General features: G+C 37.4%; 1 protein-coding gene across 1 annotated transcript in view; it reads right to left on the reverse strand.

Moving 5' to 3' along the window:
• PIEZO2 (piezo type mechanosensitive ion channel component 2) overlaps positions 1-22,187 on the reverse strand; it is a 308,441-nt gene that overhangs the window by 255,669 nt on the left and 30,585 nt on the right. Inside the window, exon 2 of the mRNA XM_082043960.1 lies at positions 612-707. Coding sequence (XP_081900086.1) covers positions 612-707 — 96 coding nt within the window. The remainder of the gene's footprint in view (positions 1-611; positions 708-22,187) is intronic.

Raw genomic sequence — 22,187 nt, forward strand, 5'->3', positions numbered from 1 at the left:
TACGTCCCTCTTCAGGTAGCACAATGAAAACTACATGTTTGGTGTCGATCTGTTGCTCAGTCAAATCACAGTGAGTTCTTCAGGTAAGAAAGAGTATCAGCTTCTGTTAACCATTGTTTAGAAGACAGACAGCAAGCTTTTTTAGTTATTTTTACTAAGGCCATTGTATAAAGTCCGAATGGAAGTGATGTTTAAATAAGTGCCTAAAATACAGTTGGATGGAAAATCAGAGACCAAATTTAATTATCAAAACTACAAATCCAGACCTGAGGCACAGTCTCTGATAGGATGAGGATGTTCTGAAAGCTCATTTTTCACCCAAACCATGTCAGTATTCCAGATGAAATAATGCCATGAAAAGGATCCCCCAATACTACTATCAGATAGCCCTGCTGCACCTTGGGGCAAGAATGGCATCATGCTTGGAAGTCCTTTAGCACCGAAGCTACCATATAGAGAAACTACAGTGTCAGGGAATTTACAGTATGTATTACAAGTTAGCTAATCTAATGAGGGGACAATGCTCAGGAGTTCACCTTCTACTACACAAAGGCTTTTGCATGTTCTGTGTCCACCACATGTTCTGAAGAATAAAGCAATGAACATCTTACCTTGCATCGTTGTTTTTGTGGGTTCTGAAAACAGAGGAATGAGCAGGAGGTAGATGAGGTAGACAAAGGAGAGCCCATTATAACGGAAAGCACAAGCTGTGATGAGAGAAAAGAAAAAGAACATGTTGCTTAATCAGCCTGGGGTAATCAATAGCACAAAGCATTTCCCGTTTGAGTTTACTATTTACCTTATCCATTTTTCACCACTTAATTAAACAATTTCTACACACTTATTCAAGCTAATTCTTAAAATAAATAATAAAATTATATCTATTTATTAAGTATTTTCACAGGAATATACATTTTAAGCTTAACAAAATATGCATCCAAGCTGCAAAGACTTTGTCCAGAATGATGGACAAGTTAGTTTTTACCTAAACTTTTTACTTTCCTCATACATAAACTCATTAAACCATTGCCCACAAAAATATATAAAGATGTATAAATCTCTTTAAGAAGCTACATACAAGTTCATTACATTACAGTTAAGGATTATCAGTAAATAATGCAGAAAAATTATGAAGCATATTTAGATTCCTAATTACAGCATGCCTAAAATCACCAGTTATCCTTAAAGCAGCAATGTCTTTCAAGCATTACAGAGGTCTTTGAACCTTACTACCAGCCATTTGTTTGAATGAACTTTTGCCAAAGTTCTTCTAGTGAAAAGACTGTGAACTACAAATGAAAAAGGGCATCACAGCAACTTGCAACTGGTGTTATACAAGTTTTTGTAAAGAATGTAACTACTCTGCTGACTTTGTCTAATATTTGCTTTTCTATTTTGAAAATTTAGTGTAAGTGTATTTTCCTGAAAGGTGAGCAGTTCATTACAACAAGCAGCAATATTGCTACAACCAACGCGTATCTTTTCAAAGAATGTCATGCATATTCTGTGCATGGACTTCCATACAGAAAATATTTTTAAAAAAAATTAAAAATTACAATCTGTAGTTCCTCTGTGCAGCAGATGTTAAAATATTGTAAGACCTACCACATTCAATCATTCCCATGAAATAAGCCAACTGCAGAGGAGTCAGGACATGAATTAACCTCTCCATTTATTTACTCATGGAACGTAAGTAGTATCAATTAAGTCTTCTCAGCTATATCCAAAACAACTTCGTTTTGGAGAACAGATACAGCTTTAGTCCTGCCAGAAATGTGTATTCCAAGAGAAAACAAGTTTCTCCAGCTACAACCTGAGGAAATTTCATTGAGACTATACTGGAAACAAGTTAACAAATTAAGCATTAATTGGTCCTCATCTTCATCACATCCATCCATCTTAATTATAAACTAAGAAGTCTATACATCAACAAACAAATCCATACAGTAGCTATAATTTTTATTTCCCGAACTATCCAATGTTATGAACAAACAACCTGATTTTCTTAATAGCCCTGATAGAAAGACTCAGGATTTATGCTCCACATCTGCAGCCTAGCCAAGAAATATGTGAACTTTGTGGGTAAGTCTAGCAAGAAGGAAGGACAAGAAGCATTTATGCTCTACTTCTAAATTCATATGATCCTGCCACCAGCCTTCAAAAAAAGCTGAATGAAATCCATCGAAGCTTGATAAAGGGGTTTTCAGAGTGAAATCCAGAATACTTAAGAGCAGCTTCTCATTCACCTGTAAGAATTTAAACTCAGATTGCTTGTGTCACTTACAACTTAGGCCCCCTTTATAACCACAGCTTTTAAAGGTCACCCAAAGACTTACACCTACACTTGTAACTAAGAAAAACTGCAACATAGAGTGAATAGTACCTATCCCACTGGGAATCCTGTGAGCAATTATCAAAGCTTTAAAGAGAATGTACTTGAAAAGAAGGAATCAGCCCCACTAGTGTGCACCTACTCTCTGGATGCTCTGCAGAGGAGCACAGGAGGTGCTATGGCCATGAGTGGACTCCTGGAATGAATGGCAAAGAGGAAACTCCTGAAATCAGGAGAAATCCATAAATTAGCCTTTCTGCAAGTTTAATTTGGAGTGGAAAGAAGGGCTTTGGCATTCATTGGAAAAGGTACAATAGTGCTTCAAGGCTAATTTAAAGCCTGAAGGCTTTTCCCCTTCAAGGGGAAGTATCAACGTTCTCAGTCATTCTGGTAGCAGAATAATAATACTATTAGCAGATAATACTATTATCCAGTTATTAAAGGAATTGTGTCCATCAGCTTTTAATCATGTTAAGCAGCCTTCTTGATTTCAGTGCAATATTACACAGATTTTCTTCTTCCTTCAGAAGCAAGTTTGCTACATTTTGTGTAGAGCATTTAGCACTCAGTTTTCTTAGTACAAAGAAAACAGCAACTGTGTGCTTTAGGTACCCTCTTTTATTAGCCTTATTTCAATAACGCCTTGCTAACAAGTCCATGCCAAATATTTAGAACCTCTATTTATTTGGAAGCATACTCCAGCAAACTAGTAACCTTGGCTAGACATTGCCTGGGAAATCTACCTTTATTCAAGCAGTTGCAAGAGCACCAGCAATATGTTTGTCAGAATTAATAAATTAAAAACCCCAAAACTTAGCTGTAACATTTCACTGTTCTCTGCTACAACTATTTCACTATTTCCATACCGTGTTTATCTCCACTCTTCTAGAACATCTTGTCAAAGAGATTAGTGCCTTACCAAGCCAATGTGCCAGGGCAAGGAGCCATGACTGGACATATTTTTAGCAAGATAAAAGATTAGAAAACAGCAGCTGCCCTGTATTTATATGTTTACACTGCACTGCCACATTATTTGTCAAATGTATGTATTCCTAACTTCCAAAACTCAAAACTATCTAGAACAAGCTTCTGGGCACAAAATCAGCTTTGGTTTGTCACTGATACAACAACAAAGGATGATCCAAAAAAGCAAATGAACCCAATTGTCTGTATTCCCTCAGGCATTGCCCTTTTGCAAAGGCAGCCATACACAGATGTCCATCACAGTGCAAAGTCCCATTGCAGGTCAATGGAATTCTATCAACAGAAAAAGCACCTACACAAATGAATTTATTGACCAATCAGTTGGTATAGAAATTTCTGGGTATTTGGGTTACAGTGGTCAGTCTACACTACCAAAATTAATGTAATTTTAGCATTTTAGGCTTGTTACCTCTTCTCAAAATTGTCGTAATCAATTATCAAAATTAATTTAGGAGGAATTATTCTTGAAGTATATTTGCCTCAACATGTACTGCTTTCTATTTCTTAACCCAAGGAAACTGTGTTCTCAAAAAGAGGTTTTTTACCACAACTACATAAACTGTACTATTAAAAGAGATTACTTCTCCATACAAACCTTCCTTTTTGTTTTTTTGTTGTTTTTTTTTTTTTTTCATATAAAGTGTTATGAAGAAATTCAAAATATTTTGAGGACATTTGTTAAAAAGAAATATTTCCTGAGCTGAACATGTTAATTTGCTTAGTGTCCAGGAAAACCTTCAGTTTCACCATTTCAGAAGTATGGGTTTTCCTAAAACGAATACTAAACAAAAAGATCATATAGGTAAATATACCACACATGCAAATTCTGTACACACTTTCATCTCTTCAGTCTTTTCTTTAAAACACATTTCTCACCATGTTTTCTAACAGCCTCTAGTAACAATTCCAGAAATGTGATTTTCATCTCTGAAGTTCTACTGTTCAGAGTCCAATGGTAGCAGTAATACACAATTGTGAAAAGATACAAAAAAATGAGCTATTGAGATACAGCACATCACTGTATTAGAAGCAAGCTTAGCTTTTGTATAATCAGCTGAAGTACTTTAGGGAACCTTCCCTTGGGTTGCAAGAAAAGAGCCTTTTATAACATATCTGATTGACTTCTCCATTCATAAGTGATTATTTGAAATATTTCTGTTTTAATGTATAGTGTGCTAAAAATACTACCTTTAAAGTCAGAGTGTCATATAAGACAAAGTTACAATAACTTCATACATCTTTATGCCATAGCAGTCAGAAAAAAATATATAGTGAAAAAAGTAACATGCAGATGTATAAAATTTTCATGAAAGACTGACATGTAAGCTATTTGTAGCAAAAATTGATAGCTGTACAATATTTTGTCTTTCTGGCATCCAGGCATTTGTTCAAACAAATGGAAAATTATAGTCACAGGTAACTGATGTCCTTTTCTTTCACCATGTCTGTAAATGTATTCATAATTCACTAATCCTGCTACATGTAATACATATCTTAAAAAATACGCATAAAGAAAAAAAAAAAAATCTCTAAAGCCTGCTCTGCTGACATATTCTGGGCCTAACAGAGAACAGAAATCAGCTCTGAACACTTAAATCTTGCAATGAAGAACATATTTTATGATATTTTTACAAGATTTTTTTTAAGAAGTGTGTGATGATTACCTCATACAAGTAAAACTACTCAGGTAAGAAAGTTAATGTTATTATAATACAAAATCTTTCCTATTATGCTGAAACCACTACAGCAAATAGTGCTGTACAAAGCCTTAAAAAAGTGCCCAATGCTGGCTAGTGTTACTAACATAATAATCCATAATCTCCACTAGAAAAGAGCACCAGAATATATTAAGTTTAAGAACAACTCTTTAGATAGTATTACTCAAAAACTGAGTTATTTTCTTCTCTTCTTGAAATTAAGAAGAATTGACATTACAGGGAGCTTATAGATTGCTAATGTTTTAAAGGTTGCTTGTATATTTCTTGGTGTAGTCAATAAAACAGTCAATATTTCAGCACTAAAAGAGGACATTCATTATTGTATGTTGCTTTTTTTCTAAATTAAAAAAGAAAACTGAAACATGCATTTCACTGAGATTTCACAAAGTCATTGTCTAAAATTCTGTGAAAAGGACATACTCTTAAGTGAGACACCTTTCAACATTATTTTTCCTTTTTCTTTATTAGACAATACACTTCTAAGCACCCCAGACTGTGATATGTACATGCTCTGTACATGTTCATTCAAGGAAAAAAAAAGGGCTTCCAGACAGTCCACAATTTGTGGCTTGTTAAAAAACACAGATGGTGGTTGCTCAAACTATTTTAGTTTGAACCGTATCTGTAATGCAAAATTAGAAAAAAAAAAAATGAAGCTTTTATTACAATGAAGTTCAAAAAAAACATAGATATGTACAGTATGCACCATACAGAATTAAAAAGAAATCTTAAAAAAGAGAACATCGTATACCACATGACATCACATAACCTTGTCCTTCTAGATTTGGGGTTTCATTATTACATAATAGCCAGCGAGGAGAGCTTTCGAACTTCATGATATCTACGATTGTTTCTCAGACTCATCACTCAGTTTCTACATGTAGATAGTGGGTTTTTCCAACTTCAGAATTCTAACAGCTGCTACATGTTATTATTTCATATTTATACCCACAGTTCTTTCCCTTCTTCTACCTAAAGAGGATAATTTATGTAGAATGTATATTTTACCTGTTCAATAAGAAATACTGGAGGGCAAAGTGGGTGCCAATAGAAGAATTTGCACTGAGCTATATCTTAGAAAGGAGAGGAAAAAAATAGCCTCAAAAAGCAAGGGGTAATGGGTACAAACTGGAACACAAAAGGTTCCACTTAAATTTGAGAAGAAGCTTCTTCTCAGTGAGGGTGACAGAACACTGGAACAGGCTGCCCAGGGAGGTTGTGGAGTCTCCTTCTCTGGAGACATTCAAGACCTGCCTGGACACATTCCTGTGTAACCTCATCTATGTGTTCCTGCTCCAGCAGGGGCATTGGACTAGATGATCTTTTGAGGTCCCTTCCAATCCCTAACATTCTGTGATTCTGTGGTTTCGTTTTCTTCTACAAACAATTTTAAAAGGTATTCCATTCAGAAGTAGAAACTACCTGTTCAAAAAACTCAGCCTTTAGGAGCGCAGGCATAGTTACAAAGGGCTACTGACTTCTCATTTGTAGGCTAGAATTGTGTGAAAAGCCATGACAACAGAAAATATGAAGGACAGGTGAAGACAGAATTAGCCATCCACTCACTATTTCTGAATTTATTTTTCTAAAAAGGCATTTTCATTAATGTTAACAAAATAATATATTGCTTACTCTATCCTTCTGTTCAAGAACTGTGTAAAAACAGGTTGTTCCTAATATTTCTGCTGTAGGTTTGAGAATATTGTACATTGTTCTCAGCATTATCCTCAGCATTATATGTGCATGGCCATATGGACTCACCCTTTAGGAGTCTACATTTGCTCTAGAAAGTCAGCCAATAAGAACATACATGAGAAACAGTGGTATTTCCTATTCCATTAATACTACATTCAGTTACCCCCCATACAGGCGAAGGCATTACAGAACCAGTGACAGAGCAGCAATAAACGGAGTATCTCTCCCCAAAAATACACGCTCCACCTCTAACTTAAAAGCATTGCCTTGTAGTGAGTGGCACTCCAACGCAAAAACTCCACAAGACCTTTCTTTTCATTGTCCAGTGCAACCAGCTTAAGAGATGTAAAAACAAGCCACTACAGTTTTTCCTTACATATATACATTCCTATATGCCAAGGCAATCCACTTCACATGTACAAACATAAACACAGCTTTCCTTGCTGACAAAGCAATAACAATTTGGAAATTTTAAACAACATTTTAAACCATGGTGGACTATATGGGCTATACAAGAGCTCAGAAAGGAATAAATGTAAATGTTAAAGGAGGTAAGGTGAATTAAAATTTACATAACAAGAACTACCATGAAAAAAAGGACTTTTTCAAGGAAAATAAGTTAAAAAACCAAATCAAAACAAAAAACTCTACCTCCCATTATCCAGCCAGACAAGTACTTCCAACAACGTGACACAGGTAGTAGAGGTCAAGACTGCTGAGAAAAGCCTGTTTTACTGCTTTTTGGATCTGCATAAGGCTTTTAGGTTTAAAGCTTTTTTAATTTCTAGTAGTTTTTAATTTCTAGGAGTTAAGCTCCTGCACTGTTGGCTGGATAAAATGATCTAGTATTAAACAGTCACAGAACAGAATCTCTCAGAAAGATGATGGAGCAGTTACTCTTGCCTTCTCTATAACGTTATGAGCAAACAACTGTTCAGGTACAAGCAGGAGCAAACCTCACGTCCCCTTTCAGCTCAGAAACACAAGCTCAAATCTTACCAAGTTTTACCTGAGATGGCCAGGACTGATCAAATGCAGTAAAAATAATAAAACAAGTAGATTATAACATAAGTTTCTTGTGAAAAGAAACATGTGTAACCAGTTTCTGAAGAAGAACAGAAAGTTCTTCTAGAAATTGCTCTTTGTTATATCATCTAACACTTCTTCACATTTTAAATCTCTGTTTCAGAAATTTTTCCTCTAAAATTCTTTACAAGAAAAAGGAAACTATTGTCACTCATTGTAAAATTACATATGCTGTAAAAAAAAAAAAACCAAAAAAAACCCAACTGTTTATAAGAATAAAACTCTTAAGTGACCAAAAATGTCCCTCTTCACTAACTACGCCTTATAATAATGACAAGTATCTGATAGGCATAGTGCCCAGTGAACTTTGGCTATCTGTAAACTTAATTTTTTCTTACTGAAATTCAGAAGAAGGGGTTAACTCTGGGCACAGTTTTGCTCTCACTCACTTCTCAGTAATTCCACTTAAAATAATGGTCATGACAGACAAGATTGGTATTATACACTGGTGTGCAAGACAGTTACACGAAACGCATGTAATCTTATCATCCTTTTAGAGCAAATTAATGGTTATAGCCTATGGTGTGCAGTGCAGAACCACACAGAGCTGCGTCAGCTCAGGACAAGTTACCGCCTACAGCAACCAATAGTCCTTCCACATTAAATAGTCCTGCTGATAGCGCTGTGTTCACATATACTACTCCCCACACTGCTTCTGAGCCAAAATTTCAACATGGTGCTGTTTTGTGTAGCATCAGAAGCATAGTGGGTGTCTTACCCAGAGAGAAACCTTTTTTTCTTTTGGAACAAAACACAAATGCTTTGATAAACAGATAAATATTATACATTTAGTTCATGTCAGCTCATCAGGAGACATGACTGCTGGACAGTGAACACTTTTCAAAGGGGTTGGGCTGGGGGGGGTGCTTTTACTTTTTTAACATTTCTTCTCTTTCTTGGAGCAACAGTTTCAGTAAGCTTTCTCTCCATCTGGAACCGATTTTTACTCAGTGGCAAATATTGTCCGAGAATTGAGTGCAGAGAAAGAAGAAGAAAAAACAGCTTGTTTGCCTCTTTCTTTCAGCTCTTCGGGACAGGAGCTGTGCTCTCCACCCGCTTTTGACATAAGCAAAATGAACAAAAGACCACAGGTGTGAGCACACTACCCTACAATTATCATCTTAGTCAGAATGTATTTTAAAGGAGTATCTACTCTAACAAGCAGATCCAATGTCAATATGCTTTATTGACATAAGTACACAAGTATTTCCAAAGTAAAAAACCCGATGAACACCATCATCAGTAATTTTTCCCATTAGAAGGAACTACTTAACATTATAACTCATTTCACGCTCAGTAGCAGACTGGAAATAAAGAGTCCCTATTGTCTCTCAAATTGTCTTAAAGTTTTGACATTTCTGCATTTTGGTGGTAATCTCTTACTCAGCCAATTGATTTGAGACAAGGTTGGCATAATTTTGATTGAGTGGTTTGATTTATAATTTTTTCACACTTCTTTACATCTATACATTTCAACATTTTGCATTATGTGTACACTTATATCCCTTCATTGGTCTGGGAAGAGGAAGATGTCGTATTCCTCTAGCAAGGCAGTTGCCTGTGGGAGACCATCCATGTTCTCATCCCTGCTTCAGCAACAGCTCTTCTGTCTCTCTCTCTAGGAAAGTAACTGAGAGCTAAAGAAATCACTCTGCTCCTCATTCATTTTCATGGGATGAGAAAAGTGTGTTCCTTGCCCCCCGGACATCCGGAGAGAGCAGTTTGGTTGTGCTGTTGCAGTTGCGTAACCCTGGCAAGACTCAAACTAAAAATAACAGCAAACACAGAACACAGATGACGACCAAATGTCACATAGTGCTACTGCTAAACACAACATCAACCAGGGACAGATGTGGAGACAGTTGTGAACCAGAGAGATCTCCCAGAGCAGAAGGGGACCAAGACCTTCATTTACAGCTTTCAAGAAGCTATCAGAAACCAGGAACAGCTACTGAGTCAAACAATTCCAGCAACCAGAAGTGAAAATTTTGGCATACGTTACCAATCCCCCAAAGCCATCCACACTCATCATCTTTTAAAACACATAAATCATCATAAATCAATTGACATAAGATGCAGAAAGAACCAAGTTATATTTTTTTTGCCAGCTGTTGCTTAGGCTGACCCCAGTCCTCAAAAACCCTGAGTCAGATGAAGGATGTGGAAAAAAAAGCTAAGCCAGGCAAACGCCTCTGAGGAATATAAACATGACTAAACATCAGAGAGGTGTTAACATTAAGAAATATGAGCATTGTTAGTGAAGTTACAAATACTAACGCAGTGTTTAAAACTCTGCCATTATTTCTTCCAGTAGAGGAAAGGATAGATAAACTTCCTTTCTTGGTCCATCACCGAAAAAAGGGCTCTGAGGGTTGGAAGTGCAAGCTATAAATCTGGGTGATGAAGGAGCACATCAGACAGTTCTACAAAGCCACAGTGTTTACCAAAGGAAACAGAATTTTAAAAATAGTTATCTCCAGGATATCTGTCAATTGCGTACAACAGATGCAAGCCCCTTGTTCTTGTAATGTCACTAATCCAAACTCATGTTTCTTGTACAAAATAATAAATCACTTTTTGTTTGAAGAATTGTGCATTTCTTTCTCCCCTTGAAGTATGCTATGTACTTTTCTCTTGTTGTGAAGAAGTTTCGATCTACTACAGGAATCTCCTCAGGAATGCCATGAATTGCCTTACAAGCTATCTCTCATGACTAGGAACCAGGAAAGGATCCTGGAGAACCCAAAGAACCATAGAACACGGGGAGATGTTGGGAGACTTTATAACTGCAAATCTGGTTTGGTCACCAAGATTGCTTATTCTGGAGAAGTAGTACTTAAACCCATTTGATTACCAGGGAAATTCCACATGCACGTAGCCACAGTCTCTGCAAGTTAGAGTCCTTCTGGGACAGATGCATTTTACTACAGGTTTCAAATGCAATGCTTGCCTAGCATTGAGTGAAAAACATCCACCAGAAGTCCTACCATGGAAAGAGGACCACGGCCTTGTCCAGTTTTCAAACAGAAAGATAGTATGCATGTAGCCACTTAAGAAAAGACATCTTCATTGTGCATTTATTTTGAGTAGAAACATTCCCCAGAAAGCACAAGACACATATGCTAACACTGAATCTGTTTCCGTGCACACCATTCAAGACACTTGCTCTGCCCTCAAAGTGTTGCAAGCTATGGTATTCAGTTCAGGTTGCCAAATCTCTGATACCTGTGGGAGGCCTTCTTCCATATATTCATTTTCTATTACATGACATCTGTAGAAATGTTTTCTTCCCCTGGAATACGATTTGCAGAAACTCCATCAGACCTTCGATTAGCTCCCAGCCAAATTATAAGAGCAAGACTGGAAATTCAAAGCGATTTAATACCTCTTTCATGTTTATTTAACAAACCATTGTGTCCTTGTCCAAGAATATTTGAATGTGGGAAGTTAAGAAGAAGTTTAACTTCAAGAAAACTTCCCACGCAGTTGGTAATTCTAATCTGTTTATATCTAGGCTCAATATAAAGTCTGACTACGTATTTCCTTGGAGTGAAGCCACTGTCCTGATGATACCCAATGATATTATGCAGTGACCCATCAGCATAAGAAGTAAAGTAGCCACATCCCACCAAGGAAATCAGGGTTCTGGGTTTGTCACTACATAACTTCCAGAGCTCTCAATGCAGCCAATCACAAAGTAAAGGATCGTTTGTTGCAGGGGAAGAGTTGTTATCATTAGGCATGTTCTGAACACTTGAAGACAGCTACAGGTAAAGTTAAGGGTCACAATGTGAATCTTCATTCTCAAAATGCAGTGGTGTACTTTGCTGACTTAAAAAAAAAATAAGGCATCTCTAGCTGAGCAAGATCTCTAATTTGGAGAAATGAGTCCACTGAGAATTTCAGAAGATCTGTTTCTTGAGAAAGAGCCAAAGTATACATCCTGGAGGATTAAAACTGAGTGAAGGGCACATAAAATTTGATTTAAACATATCCTGAAAATTTAAGAAAGATACAAACACCAACCTATCTTTCAAATAATTTTTTTTTTAAAAAGTGTCTTTCTTCACAATTTCTGCAGGAAAACCAATTATATACCTTACTAACAAGGGTTCTATATACAGTGGAGATAACAACAGTAAAGACTTATATAATCCTTGTAACTTTATTTATGAGCACTTGCATTAGTATAAATTGTTATCTGGTCAAGAAAGCATTTTTGTCAGTAAACTGACAGAAGTTTATACCACATGAGAACATAAGCCCTGGATTTCAAAGTGGCCTTTATGAGTAAACTGACCAGAATTAGTCTTGGTTGAAGTTTGCAGCTCCAGAAAAGAAATGTGCCAGAATAAGTAAAATGTTGGGTTTTGTTCGCACACAGAGGATTCTCTTCGTTAACAGCTAGATCACTGTACAACAGCCAGTCCATTTGTCAGGGGTATTCTTATTTATCACACTAGAAAAATAACTAATTTCATGCTTTACCACATACTGTTAAGTGATGGAAGTGGGAAGATGAAGCTGCAGAAAGAAAATCAGAAGCCACTTACAAGCTTGAGAGATACTTAACTCAGTAGCGTTCTGCTAATGTGTTACCAGGTCAAAAGAGGAAAGTTTATTTACCACAGAGGCAAGAAAAAGTTCTTCCTAAAAGGAGAAGTACTAATAAGAATAATAAAAAAGATTGATGGAAATAAATTTGTTTTGCTTTTTCTTTTTTTAACCAAGAAAAATGAGAACTAATTTTCAATTTGAAAAGGGGAAAATAATGCCCGAAATATGAACTTTTTCTTACTTTATCCATTCATGAGATTCCCTCCCGCCCAATTAAGTATCCACTTATAAAGCACTTCAGAGGGACATGACAGTTCATTTTGAATATTCAGTGTTACCACATAATTTTCTTGCTTTTTGTCACTGAAAAACTTTGAGAACTATTTTTTTTAATCTCAAGCTTCCCAGTTATTTCGTTACAGCTACAAGAAAACACACCCTTTAAATCAAACAAACAAACTGTCTTTTCAGCTTGTCAATCAGAATAAAAGCATATTAGCAGTAAAAATCACGTAACTCACCATCACATCAACTGCCAGCATAAATTAGTTAGGACCCTGCTAGTAATACACATTAAAGCAAGCTGGACTTAGTGTGGTTTCATAACCAGGAAGAGATTGTCAGTATTTATCCTTTGTTTAGGGCACCATGGTCTACTCAGGAAAATATCATTCTACAAATAACAGAGTATGCTATCATTGCCCTCATAGTTCTACCAATTCAGAAGATGCTTAGAATTCCAATTCTAGAACAATTCTAGGAAAATCCTGGCTGACTTCATTCCTCAATAAATGCTCTAAGGTAAGGATTTTAAGATTACTGCTGAACACCACCGAGAAATCTTGCTCACCCATTTTCAGCTTGTATTTTTGTAGCTATAAAAAAATGGGAAAATATTCTGCAATATGTTTGGATGCACATGCATCGGTTTCCACACTGTCTATATGCCATCTATCGCATCAGAAATAAAGATCTTGCTTTGGGCTGTAAGAAAAGGAGATGTGAGGATATCTTCACTTCAACAGTCAAGCTGAAATGAAATCAACATCTCATACACCTGAGGAAAGACACCTTCCCAACCTCGGAAAAGCTCAAACTGCCAGATACTAAGTAACACTCTGAAAGTGAATTTCAGGGTTAACATATGTAGAGGAACCATTCAAGATAAGAAAAAAGGGAGAGATTGGTGGGACAGTGTGATGCCAAGTTTAGCATTCAGTCTCAAAGACCTGTTCCCTTTAAAATCCTGTTTATCAGTGACTGAGGGTTTATTAAGGTAGGTACAGGGCCTAGCCACAGTCTACTGGAAAACGCTTACAGATCCATTTAATCTCCAACTTGAATCACAGAGGAGAAGTAGAGCAGCTGTGACTGAGAGACACTATCTTGATGTTGTACAATCAAAGGGTGAAGGCTTAATACTCAAGCTTTCAGTTACACAGGCAGGCTTTGCTATCAACGATATGAGAAATTTTTACCTCACTTGGACTTGACCCTTGTAGAGTGATCGCCCCACCGTGGGGCCAGCTGAACTTCACCAGCCTTTAAAACAGCCCTTTGCTGTACCCCAGCCAAGAGCCGTTTGCAAAGGTGTCACCTCCCAGGCCCCACTGCCGCCACATGGAGCAGACCCCCAAGTAGCGTGGTACATGGGGCTCTTGGCAACAACATTTCTCCTCCTCAGCAGCTACCACAAGACTATTTAACAGCTGAGATGGTCCTGGCATGGAAACAGCAGCACTGTTTTCTGAAGGCAAAATACATGTGTTTTCTTTGGCAGCAGAGGTTACGGGATCCTTTTGACAAACGTCCCCTGTGACTCCCAAGCCATTGCCGCAGTAGTGCCAGCATAGTTGCATGTGATGCTCAATGCTGGAACAACCAAAGGAGGGAGCACCCTCTGAAAAGAGGGGAGAACGAGTGCACTTATTATTAAACTCACCATTTTTTGGTACCCAAAACAAACAAACAAACAAGTGCAAGATTATACCCATTTAAGAAAACAGTGAGCTGCTTTCCTGGTGGTCTTGAGTTTTATGCCAATAGGTTAGTTTAAGTTTGAAGTGTTGGTATTACTAAACTAATACATCAATATATCAAGGGAAGATTCCGTTTTACAGAGATAGCAGAAGTAAATTCATTCTTTATTCTTCCCCTAAATTAGCAGAGCCGCTGAGGTCTCTCTCTTCACTGCATCTTACTCTCTTCCCTCAAACTCACAGCAATGCCAGAAAAATCACAGTTCAAATTTAAAAGATAAAATTGCAACAAAGATTACACAGTGACCTGAAACAAGCTAATCACTGCCTTCACCAGTTAATCATACAAAATCTGATACTTGCCTTACCTGAGTTTCAAGGAAACAACAGGAACCCCAAGGAGCTCATCCAAATGAGCACAGCAATAAATAGCCCAATCCTGCACTCCTCACTCAAGCTGTTCTGTCCTGTCTCGCAGGACAGTTCCAGTAAGGGCTTTTAACAGAATCCACAACCTAGTAGCTAAATTTGCATGTACACTAGACAAAATACATTGCCTGTTCATAAACCACTGTAACCTGATCAACCAGTGACTTGAAATCCTTCATAGCAAACTATTCCCCAAAACAGGAACAACTGACCAGAAACCTGTCCTTTAGAAATATTTTTGCACTATGCTGAGTGACCCTGGACCAATAATATTGGATCTTAAAGCTGACCGTCTGAAAACATCTGGGAATATTGTTTTGTCTGTGGGTCTAATTTTTCTAAAGCAAACAGATTTTTAGTTCAGCTTCATTTATTGGCATGGCAAGAAAATGGCGTGCATGCCATGCTCTCGCACTCTGTCAGCACACAATCAACTGGTTAATTTGCCTCTTTCAGCCAAGAGCATAAGGAAAAAAAAGCAGTTCTAAAAGGAGCCAAATACAGAATGGTTTCATCCCAAAATGGCAACAGTAGCCCAACATAACCCAAAGAAAAAGAAATTTATTTTTTGTGTCTGGAAGGCAATTTGAATCAAGCTTGATAAGAATACTTCTAACCTCTGAAGTGCTGTGTGATCTGCGTCCTGCATTGCACAGCCTGACAAGGCTGATACACAACGCGGAGAGTGGAGTGGCTGATGTGCTTGTCCGCACAAAGTTACGGCTTTAACTCCAGATTTAGAAAAGCACACAAGGTATTTGTGATTATGCATGAAACACACTCTTAATTCAATTTATACATTTTTGGTAATTTAGCTCATCCGTCCTGCCAAAAATGTATTAATAATAATTTTCCCGAAGATGAATGTCAACCTGGTAAGGCAAAAAACATCTATCAGCTTTTAAGTAAGAAATATTTGAAGAGCTTAAAAAAAACCCCGCAAGTATTAAAATGCTGATTGAAATGAGTATGAATGGTTTGATTATTACACGGAGTCCTGGGGTGGGGAGTAGGGAGCAAATCCTGTTTTGTGGTTAGGAAAAGCTGGCAATCTGAATCTGACCCCCACCCTTTTTTGTGTGATCTCTGCATAATAAATCTGACATTTCAGAAGAAAGCTTCCATTCTCTTCCAACAACCCTGTTCAGAGGAGTAAAGAAAAGTGGGTCCTCCACTCCATTTTTTTTTCATTAGTCCACAGGATTTCCAAAAATAATACCCTGCCCAGATGTTGAATGAGACTTTCAGTTTATTTGCAGGCAGCAGAATCAGTAGATTTCAAATTAGCTTCAGATGCTGTGAGTGAGGAAACATCACTTCCCTCCAAATTCAACATCTAAAACTTTTTTTTTGCATTTTTATGCTTATTTTTAAAAAAATATAGGCCAAGAACTCACAGTTGCACTCTAAATCAATGCTTCTTTCAAGATCAAAACTTCTGGACTCAAAGAAACCCTTAATCTTGGTAAAACTTGGGTGCTAATGGTACCCAAACATTCCACCTCAGCCACCTGCACTTCTTATTTCACTGAAAAATCCACAGCCAAGACTGTAGAATCTGCACACGGTACTAAATATGGCAGATCATCTCAGACACAATAAGGAAACTGTAACTGTAGTTTTAAGTCACTTTTCCCTTAGTTCAGTATCAAAAGAGCTATTCTTGACCCCTTCCAATGCTACGTTTTTTATTTGATTACAAAATTTAACTTCAGAATAGCGCAAAAAGACGCAGCCTGTATCTCTAGTGTTTTATCGCTATACTCAGACTTGGATGAGGTGGGAAGATAAAAATCCCCCTCAAAACAATAAAAAAGCTGTCCATCAGGTAGGCACACTGTGCTGCTGCAGCATGGTTTGCCTCAGGAAAAGCTTCGTCGTGCAAACCGCTGCTATTTCTTTTTAGTCAGAGCACATCCGGAGCATGCAAAAACACAATTGCAGCATGTTCTCAAATATCTCGATGCTTCTATTAGAACGGTTTATGTCTGGGAAATGAGGATTTTAAATAAACATTGAGCCAAATCCTAAAGCCCTTAACCTGGGCAAACTTCCATTCACCCAAGTACAACAAAAAGTCAAATTCTTTTCTTTTTGTTAGGCTTATACAGATTTAAACAGATCCAACCACATTTCTTGAATTCAGATCTGTCCCTTTGAAAGTTAAGACCTCCTACTGGTGCAAATGGAGAAAGAGCAAAACTCTACCCCAGGATTATTTCAACACGAAGCATGGGGTATGCTAAGAGTATAACACCAAAACAAGAAAAACAAGGCATTCAGTTAGCACTACAATCCTGCCATAATTTTGGTGTTCTTGAACAAGCCTGTTTCTCCCTATTATTAATCCACTTAGGAACAACAACAAAAGGTCAAAGATTATTCTTTGGAATACTAACAGAGACAAGGTATTTAAAAAAAAAAATGCTTTAAGTACTATTCTTGACATGTTTTCATTTGATCCATTTCTCCGTAGACACTCCAAGTTATCCATGTTACAATCCTGATCACCAGAAAGCAGCAAGAATTCTGGTTCATTTTTTAACTTTCTCGGACAGATGAGAAGAACACACTTCTTCACACCTGATTCAGACTCTGTCCTCAGGCACAAGGGCATGAAACACCTCACCACCAGCACCATCATATAAACTCAGCCAGCTGTAAATATGCACTGGCAAGAACAGGTAGTTTTACAGGACACATCCATATAGCTGAAGGAAGATTCAAGGACCCCAGAGTTTGTACTACTAACGTGTCTCAGGGGACACTGGAGAAGCATACAACTACTTTATAAAGAAACTGAAACAAAAATACAGGGTGTTTTTTTGCAAGGAGGAGAGTGATGTTGAGATGCAGAGCATCAAGGTTATAATAAGCAGAAATCAATTCTGCATGCTGCACTTAAGCTATTCCTGGAACCCTTTTGTTTTCCCTGTTTGTTCCTGAAACAAACCAGCAGCATCACCAAAGACACAAAACCCACAGAATTTCCCTCTAGTAAAAAGTAAAAATAATATACTGACACAGGTACATGGCTAAACCATCCATGTCCTTGAATCAACATATTTTAAGCAGCCTGACAATACGCCTGGATGTCTCATGTAAATAGCAATGAGGCCGAATCAGTAATTAAGAGTAACTGGAATTATACAATATTTCAAGCGTATCTTATCCCTATGGTAAATGCTGGTTATCTTAATATCTGGAGATCGAAAATTGTCATTTAGCATGTTAAGAGTGATGGCAGACTTCATTTTTCCAACTCTGTCCTTGTTATGATAAGCAGGTTGGTTTCCTCCCCCCACCTTGCAAAAGTTCTAACCACTGTAACACAGTTACACATTAACTTGTTGGCTGCCCAAAATGTGTAGTGATACCTCTCTTTGCTAATCATCTTCTTGTAACTCATTCTTACACAAACTACTGTAGTTCCAAGTCAACCACAGTTATTATTCTTGTCTGTTCTCTAGAAAAATAGTGACCTCAAACCACTGGTTTTCTCTTCATAGAAATACCAAGAAAGCGTCATGATCTCACAGCACAAGAACATAAATCTATTAGCACTCCAAAAACCCCAAACCCAAAAAAAACCCCACAAGAATTCTTTTGAGATATTTATACTGTTTATTCATCAGTACCACACAATACAAACTTCTGACATGGTCTGTGTAATCTTTTTCCATCATATTATTTACATTTAAATCATACTTCATGTAAGTAGGCATTCAGTTAAAGAGACTCCCATAGTCCTGTTTATATATCTCTTGTGCCATTGAGTCTGCATATAACCATTTATTTTGGGACTGCTAAAACACTAACAAAACACCGGAGGTAGTTCACAGAGTATATTAGCGCAGAGTGAAGTTAACTATCCCTGTCAAGATTAAGAGAGATTAATTGTTTGGCTAAGGCAAAGTGGAAGATTCTATAAAAAGATATCTGAAGGGCAGAGCACAGCAAGCAGGAAGAGGAAGTGCATTACAGACCAGATTACTCAGTGAGCTGACCTTATCTGAATTGAAGAAATAGTAACTGGTTTTGCTCTTCATCAGTAACACCATCCCCAAAACTGATACGAGGTGCGTTACTGATGGACAAGCCACTGTTCAGGAATTTAGAAATTACAGTTGAGCAGATTAATAGAAATTCTGTGGCAATGTATGACTTTCTATCTTATCTATTATTAATGCTTGTAAGTATCTCAAGGGTGCGTGTCAAGAGGATGGGACCAGACTCCTTTCAGTAATGCCCAACAGTAGGATGAGGGGCAATGGGCACAGACTGGAGCACAGGAGGTTCCATCTGAATATGAGGAGAAACTTCTTTACTTCGAGGATGCCAGAGCCCTGGAACAGGCTGCCCAGAGAGGTTGTGGAGTCTCCTTCTCTGGAGACATTCAAAACCCTCCTAGACACATTCCTGTGCAATCTGCTCTGGGTGAACCTGCTTCAGCAGGTGGGTTGGATTAGATGATATCCAGAGGTCCCTTCCAGCCCCAAACATTCTGTGATTCTGTAAAAATTCTACAGGACTGGGGGAAAAAGGTCTACTGTCGAACAAAATTGCTATAGAAAGCCTCAAACCTAAATCAAGTTTGGGAACACAAACTAGGCATCAGGTTTAGCCACAGCACTCAGATCAATGTCCAGACTGATAAGAAGTGAGAAACTAAAGCTAAGTAAAGAAGCCAGAGGTCCTTTACTCCGAGTAGGCTGCTAACATGGTTGTTTATCTCACATTAGGGGTAGATTGATAACCCAGCCAAAAAGCAGGTTTGCTTTCAGGTTTGTCCAGGTCCCTGAACTTGATTAGAAGCTCACTTATTCTAGAACATCACTCATCAGAAGTAGCATTTGTTTTAACTAATTGGCAACTCCCAACAAAAACAGAAATTTGTTTTACAGAATTTCCCAACTAGCCCAGCTAAAGAGAAAAACTATTTGATAGGGTGATCCAACAGTGTTTCTCTGTCTCTGACTTCTGATTCTGTGATTAACTGAAAAAGCAAAGACATAGCAAGTTGTACTAATTCATAGTGGGGAATGTAAGATGTCACATAATGACAGATAGGTTAATCCCTGCAGGGTGTGAAATCGCAATGGCAAAATACCAAATAGCATGAAGTCATACATATTATGCAATCAGCTCCTATTTCTTCTAGTTTGGTCTCAGAAGAGAAAAGGCTAGAGAAAGTGGCACACAAAAAATTACAACTCAATGTAAAGTATTTAGAAGTATTTTAGTAACAAGCAATGGCTATTATTGCCTTGAAATCTGCATGAACTCTCTAGTGCTCCTCTCCTAATGTAAAACATCACCTCCTTACTCTGTCCTGCATGCAAACAACAATCCAGTTTCCTGACAGGCTGCAAATTTCAACTCCCTTTGAGAACACATATTAAAAATATATATTTATTTATTTCATTAGAATTCTAGGTTAGAATTAAAGCTAACCTAACCCTTCAAAGTGAGCATAAGGACATTGAACGCTCTGAATTCCTGGATTCCAATTTAAGCCATTGGATAGATGCAGCAAATCACAAGTTCCAGTCCTCAAACACCACCATGCATGAAGACACATTTCTCAGATGTAGTTTCTGTTTGGGCTCATCTCTAGTTTGTATGATTAGTGCAAAGAATATATGTATTCATACTCCTCTGGGATTTGGTTTATTGAATACAAATAAGCTGCTTAGAGAGAAATACTAATAAGGAATTCATCTTTAGGTCAATATCTGGATCCATCTGTGCACATCAAAATAAACAACAATCTGTAGCTGCCTATTAGAATTTAATATCACATTCTGTCTTTGGCAGAAGCAGTATTATAACCTATTGATTAGTATAGGTTCTTAGCTTTTTTAATGAAAATACAAGTCACACTTCTTCAGTTCTAAGTGCACTGTCTGATGTATGCCTTTATGTTACTCTCTTTTATTATTATTACTCTTTTACTGTTATTTCCCACAGTTTCCAATTCCTCATATCTCTACAAAGTTTTCCTTCAGTATTACTTTTTACACCACTGAGTGGCAGGCCTTCAGCCAGTTTTACCAGCAAAATCTAACAGAAGTGCCCCATCAGTTAATTTAACAGCTTCTCTCACAGGCAACTTCTCAGTTTTCCCCTTTCATTCATCAGTTTCACAGCATCCCCCACTATCCCAGCTCTTGGTGCCTTCTCTACATTCGCGTAAATCAAAACCACTGAGAAGACATGATTAGCGAATTCAAATTTGGCTGAGATTTCATTTAACACACAGAAAACCACCTACCTTCTATATCATACAATCATGATTTCAGCTACATCAGGAACCACAAACATTCTCATCTTTTGCTTGTAAGCTCCTTCACTAACCTTTTTCCACACAAAAGGTTAGTAGTAGCCAAACTGGGGCTTCGCTAGCTTATGCATCTCCTGAGTAACTCGAGGGCAGCTCTGTGGCTGGAGCTACATAACACAACTGACAGCAAGAAGAAATTACGAACCTATAGGAGTTGGCAACCTTGGGCTGCAGGCACAGTGCCACTGTCACTGGGAAGCCAGTGGCACCTTCCAGGAGCACACTGGTCCTTTCCCAGTAACTGCTCAAGAAATGGGCTTTATTGACTCCCGCTAAATGAAAATTCTGGTAACAAGCCACAGGTCGGGTGGCTAACAACAAACAAGCAACTAATTCTAAACTGCTGTGCAGGGAGAACACAGATTTAATCACTTTCTACACAAAAGCAAGATTTTATTAAAGGTATTTTTAACAGAAAAACACAAGAGAGTTTTGTTCATGTTGACAAGAATTTAATCAGTTTTTTCCAACTCAAACTTCAAATTCATTCTAGACTGCATACTCATTTACAGTGAAATCATGAAATCATCCACTGTCTTCACACACTTGATTAAAAAAAGGGTCAAGTTTCATTCTTAACAGCTTCATAGATATCTTGTTTCTTCATTAATTGATTTTCAAGGTGTTCTGAAATGTATTCTTTTCTTTAGGGAAAACAAACAAACAAAAAGGTATTTTTTTTTCCTCTATTCATCCAGAGTTTAACATGGCTAAAAGAAAGACTTGAACAGATTTGCTACAAATTTTACTCCAGAATAGAATTGTAGGATACTAGGTAGGAAAAAAAAAAAAAAAGTGTGATTAGGATATTACAAAAATGAAATACTACCTATTCTGTACTTATTTACAAGATTTTGAATTTGCTTCACAAACAGCTTAAAAAGCTGATCATAAGCAAGACAGGAAATACCAAGAATGTCGACCATCATCCACAAGCAAGCTAATGTGAAACAGAATTTGCAAGGATACAGAAAACAGCACAAATTAATCTAATTGACTCCTGTAGCACCAAAATTTAGCCATATTTGGAAGCGATTGGTAAGATAAGACCCTGAAAAAGATTA

The sequence above is a fragment of the Streptopelia decaocto genome (assembly GCF_964273445.1).
Source record: "Streptopelia decaocto genome assembly, chromosome: 2".
Taxonomy (NCBI): domain Eukaryota; kingdom Metazoa; phylum Chordata; class Aves; order Columbiformes; family Columbidae; genus Streptopelia; species Streptopelia decaocto.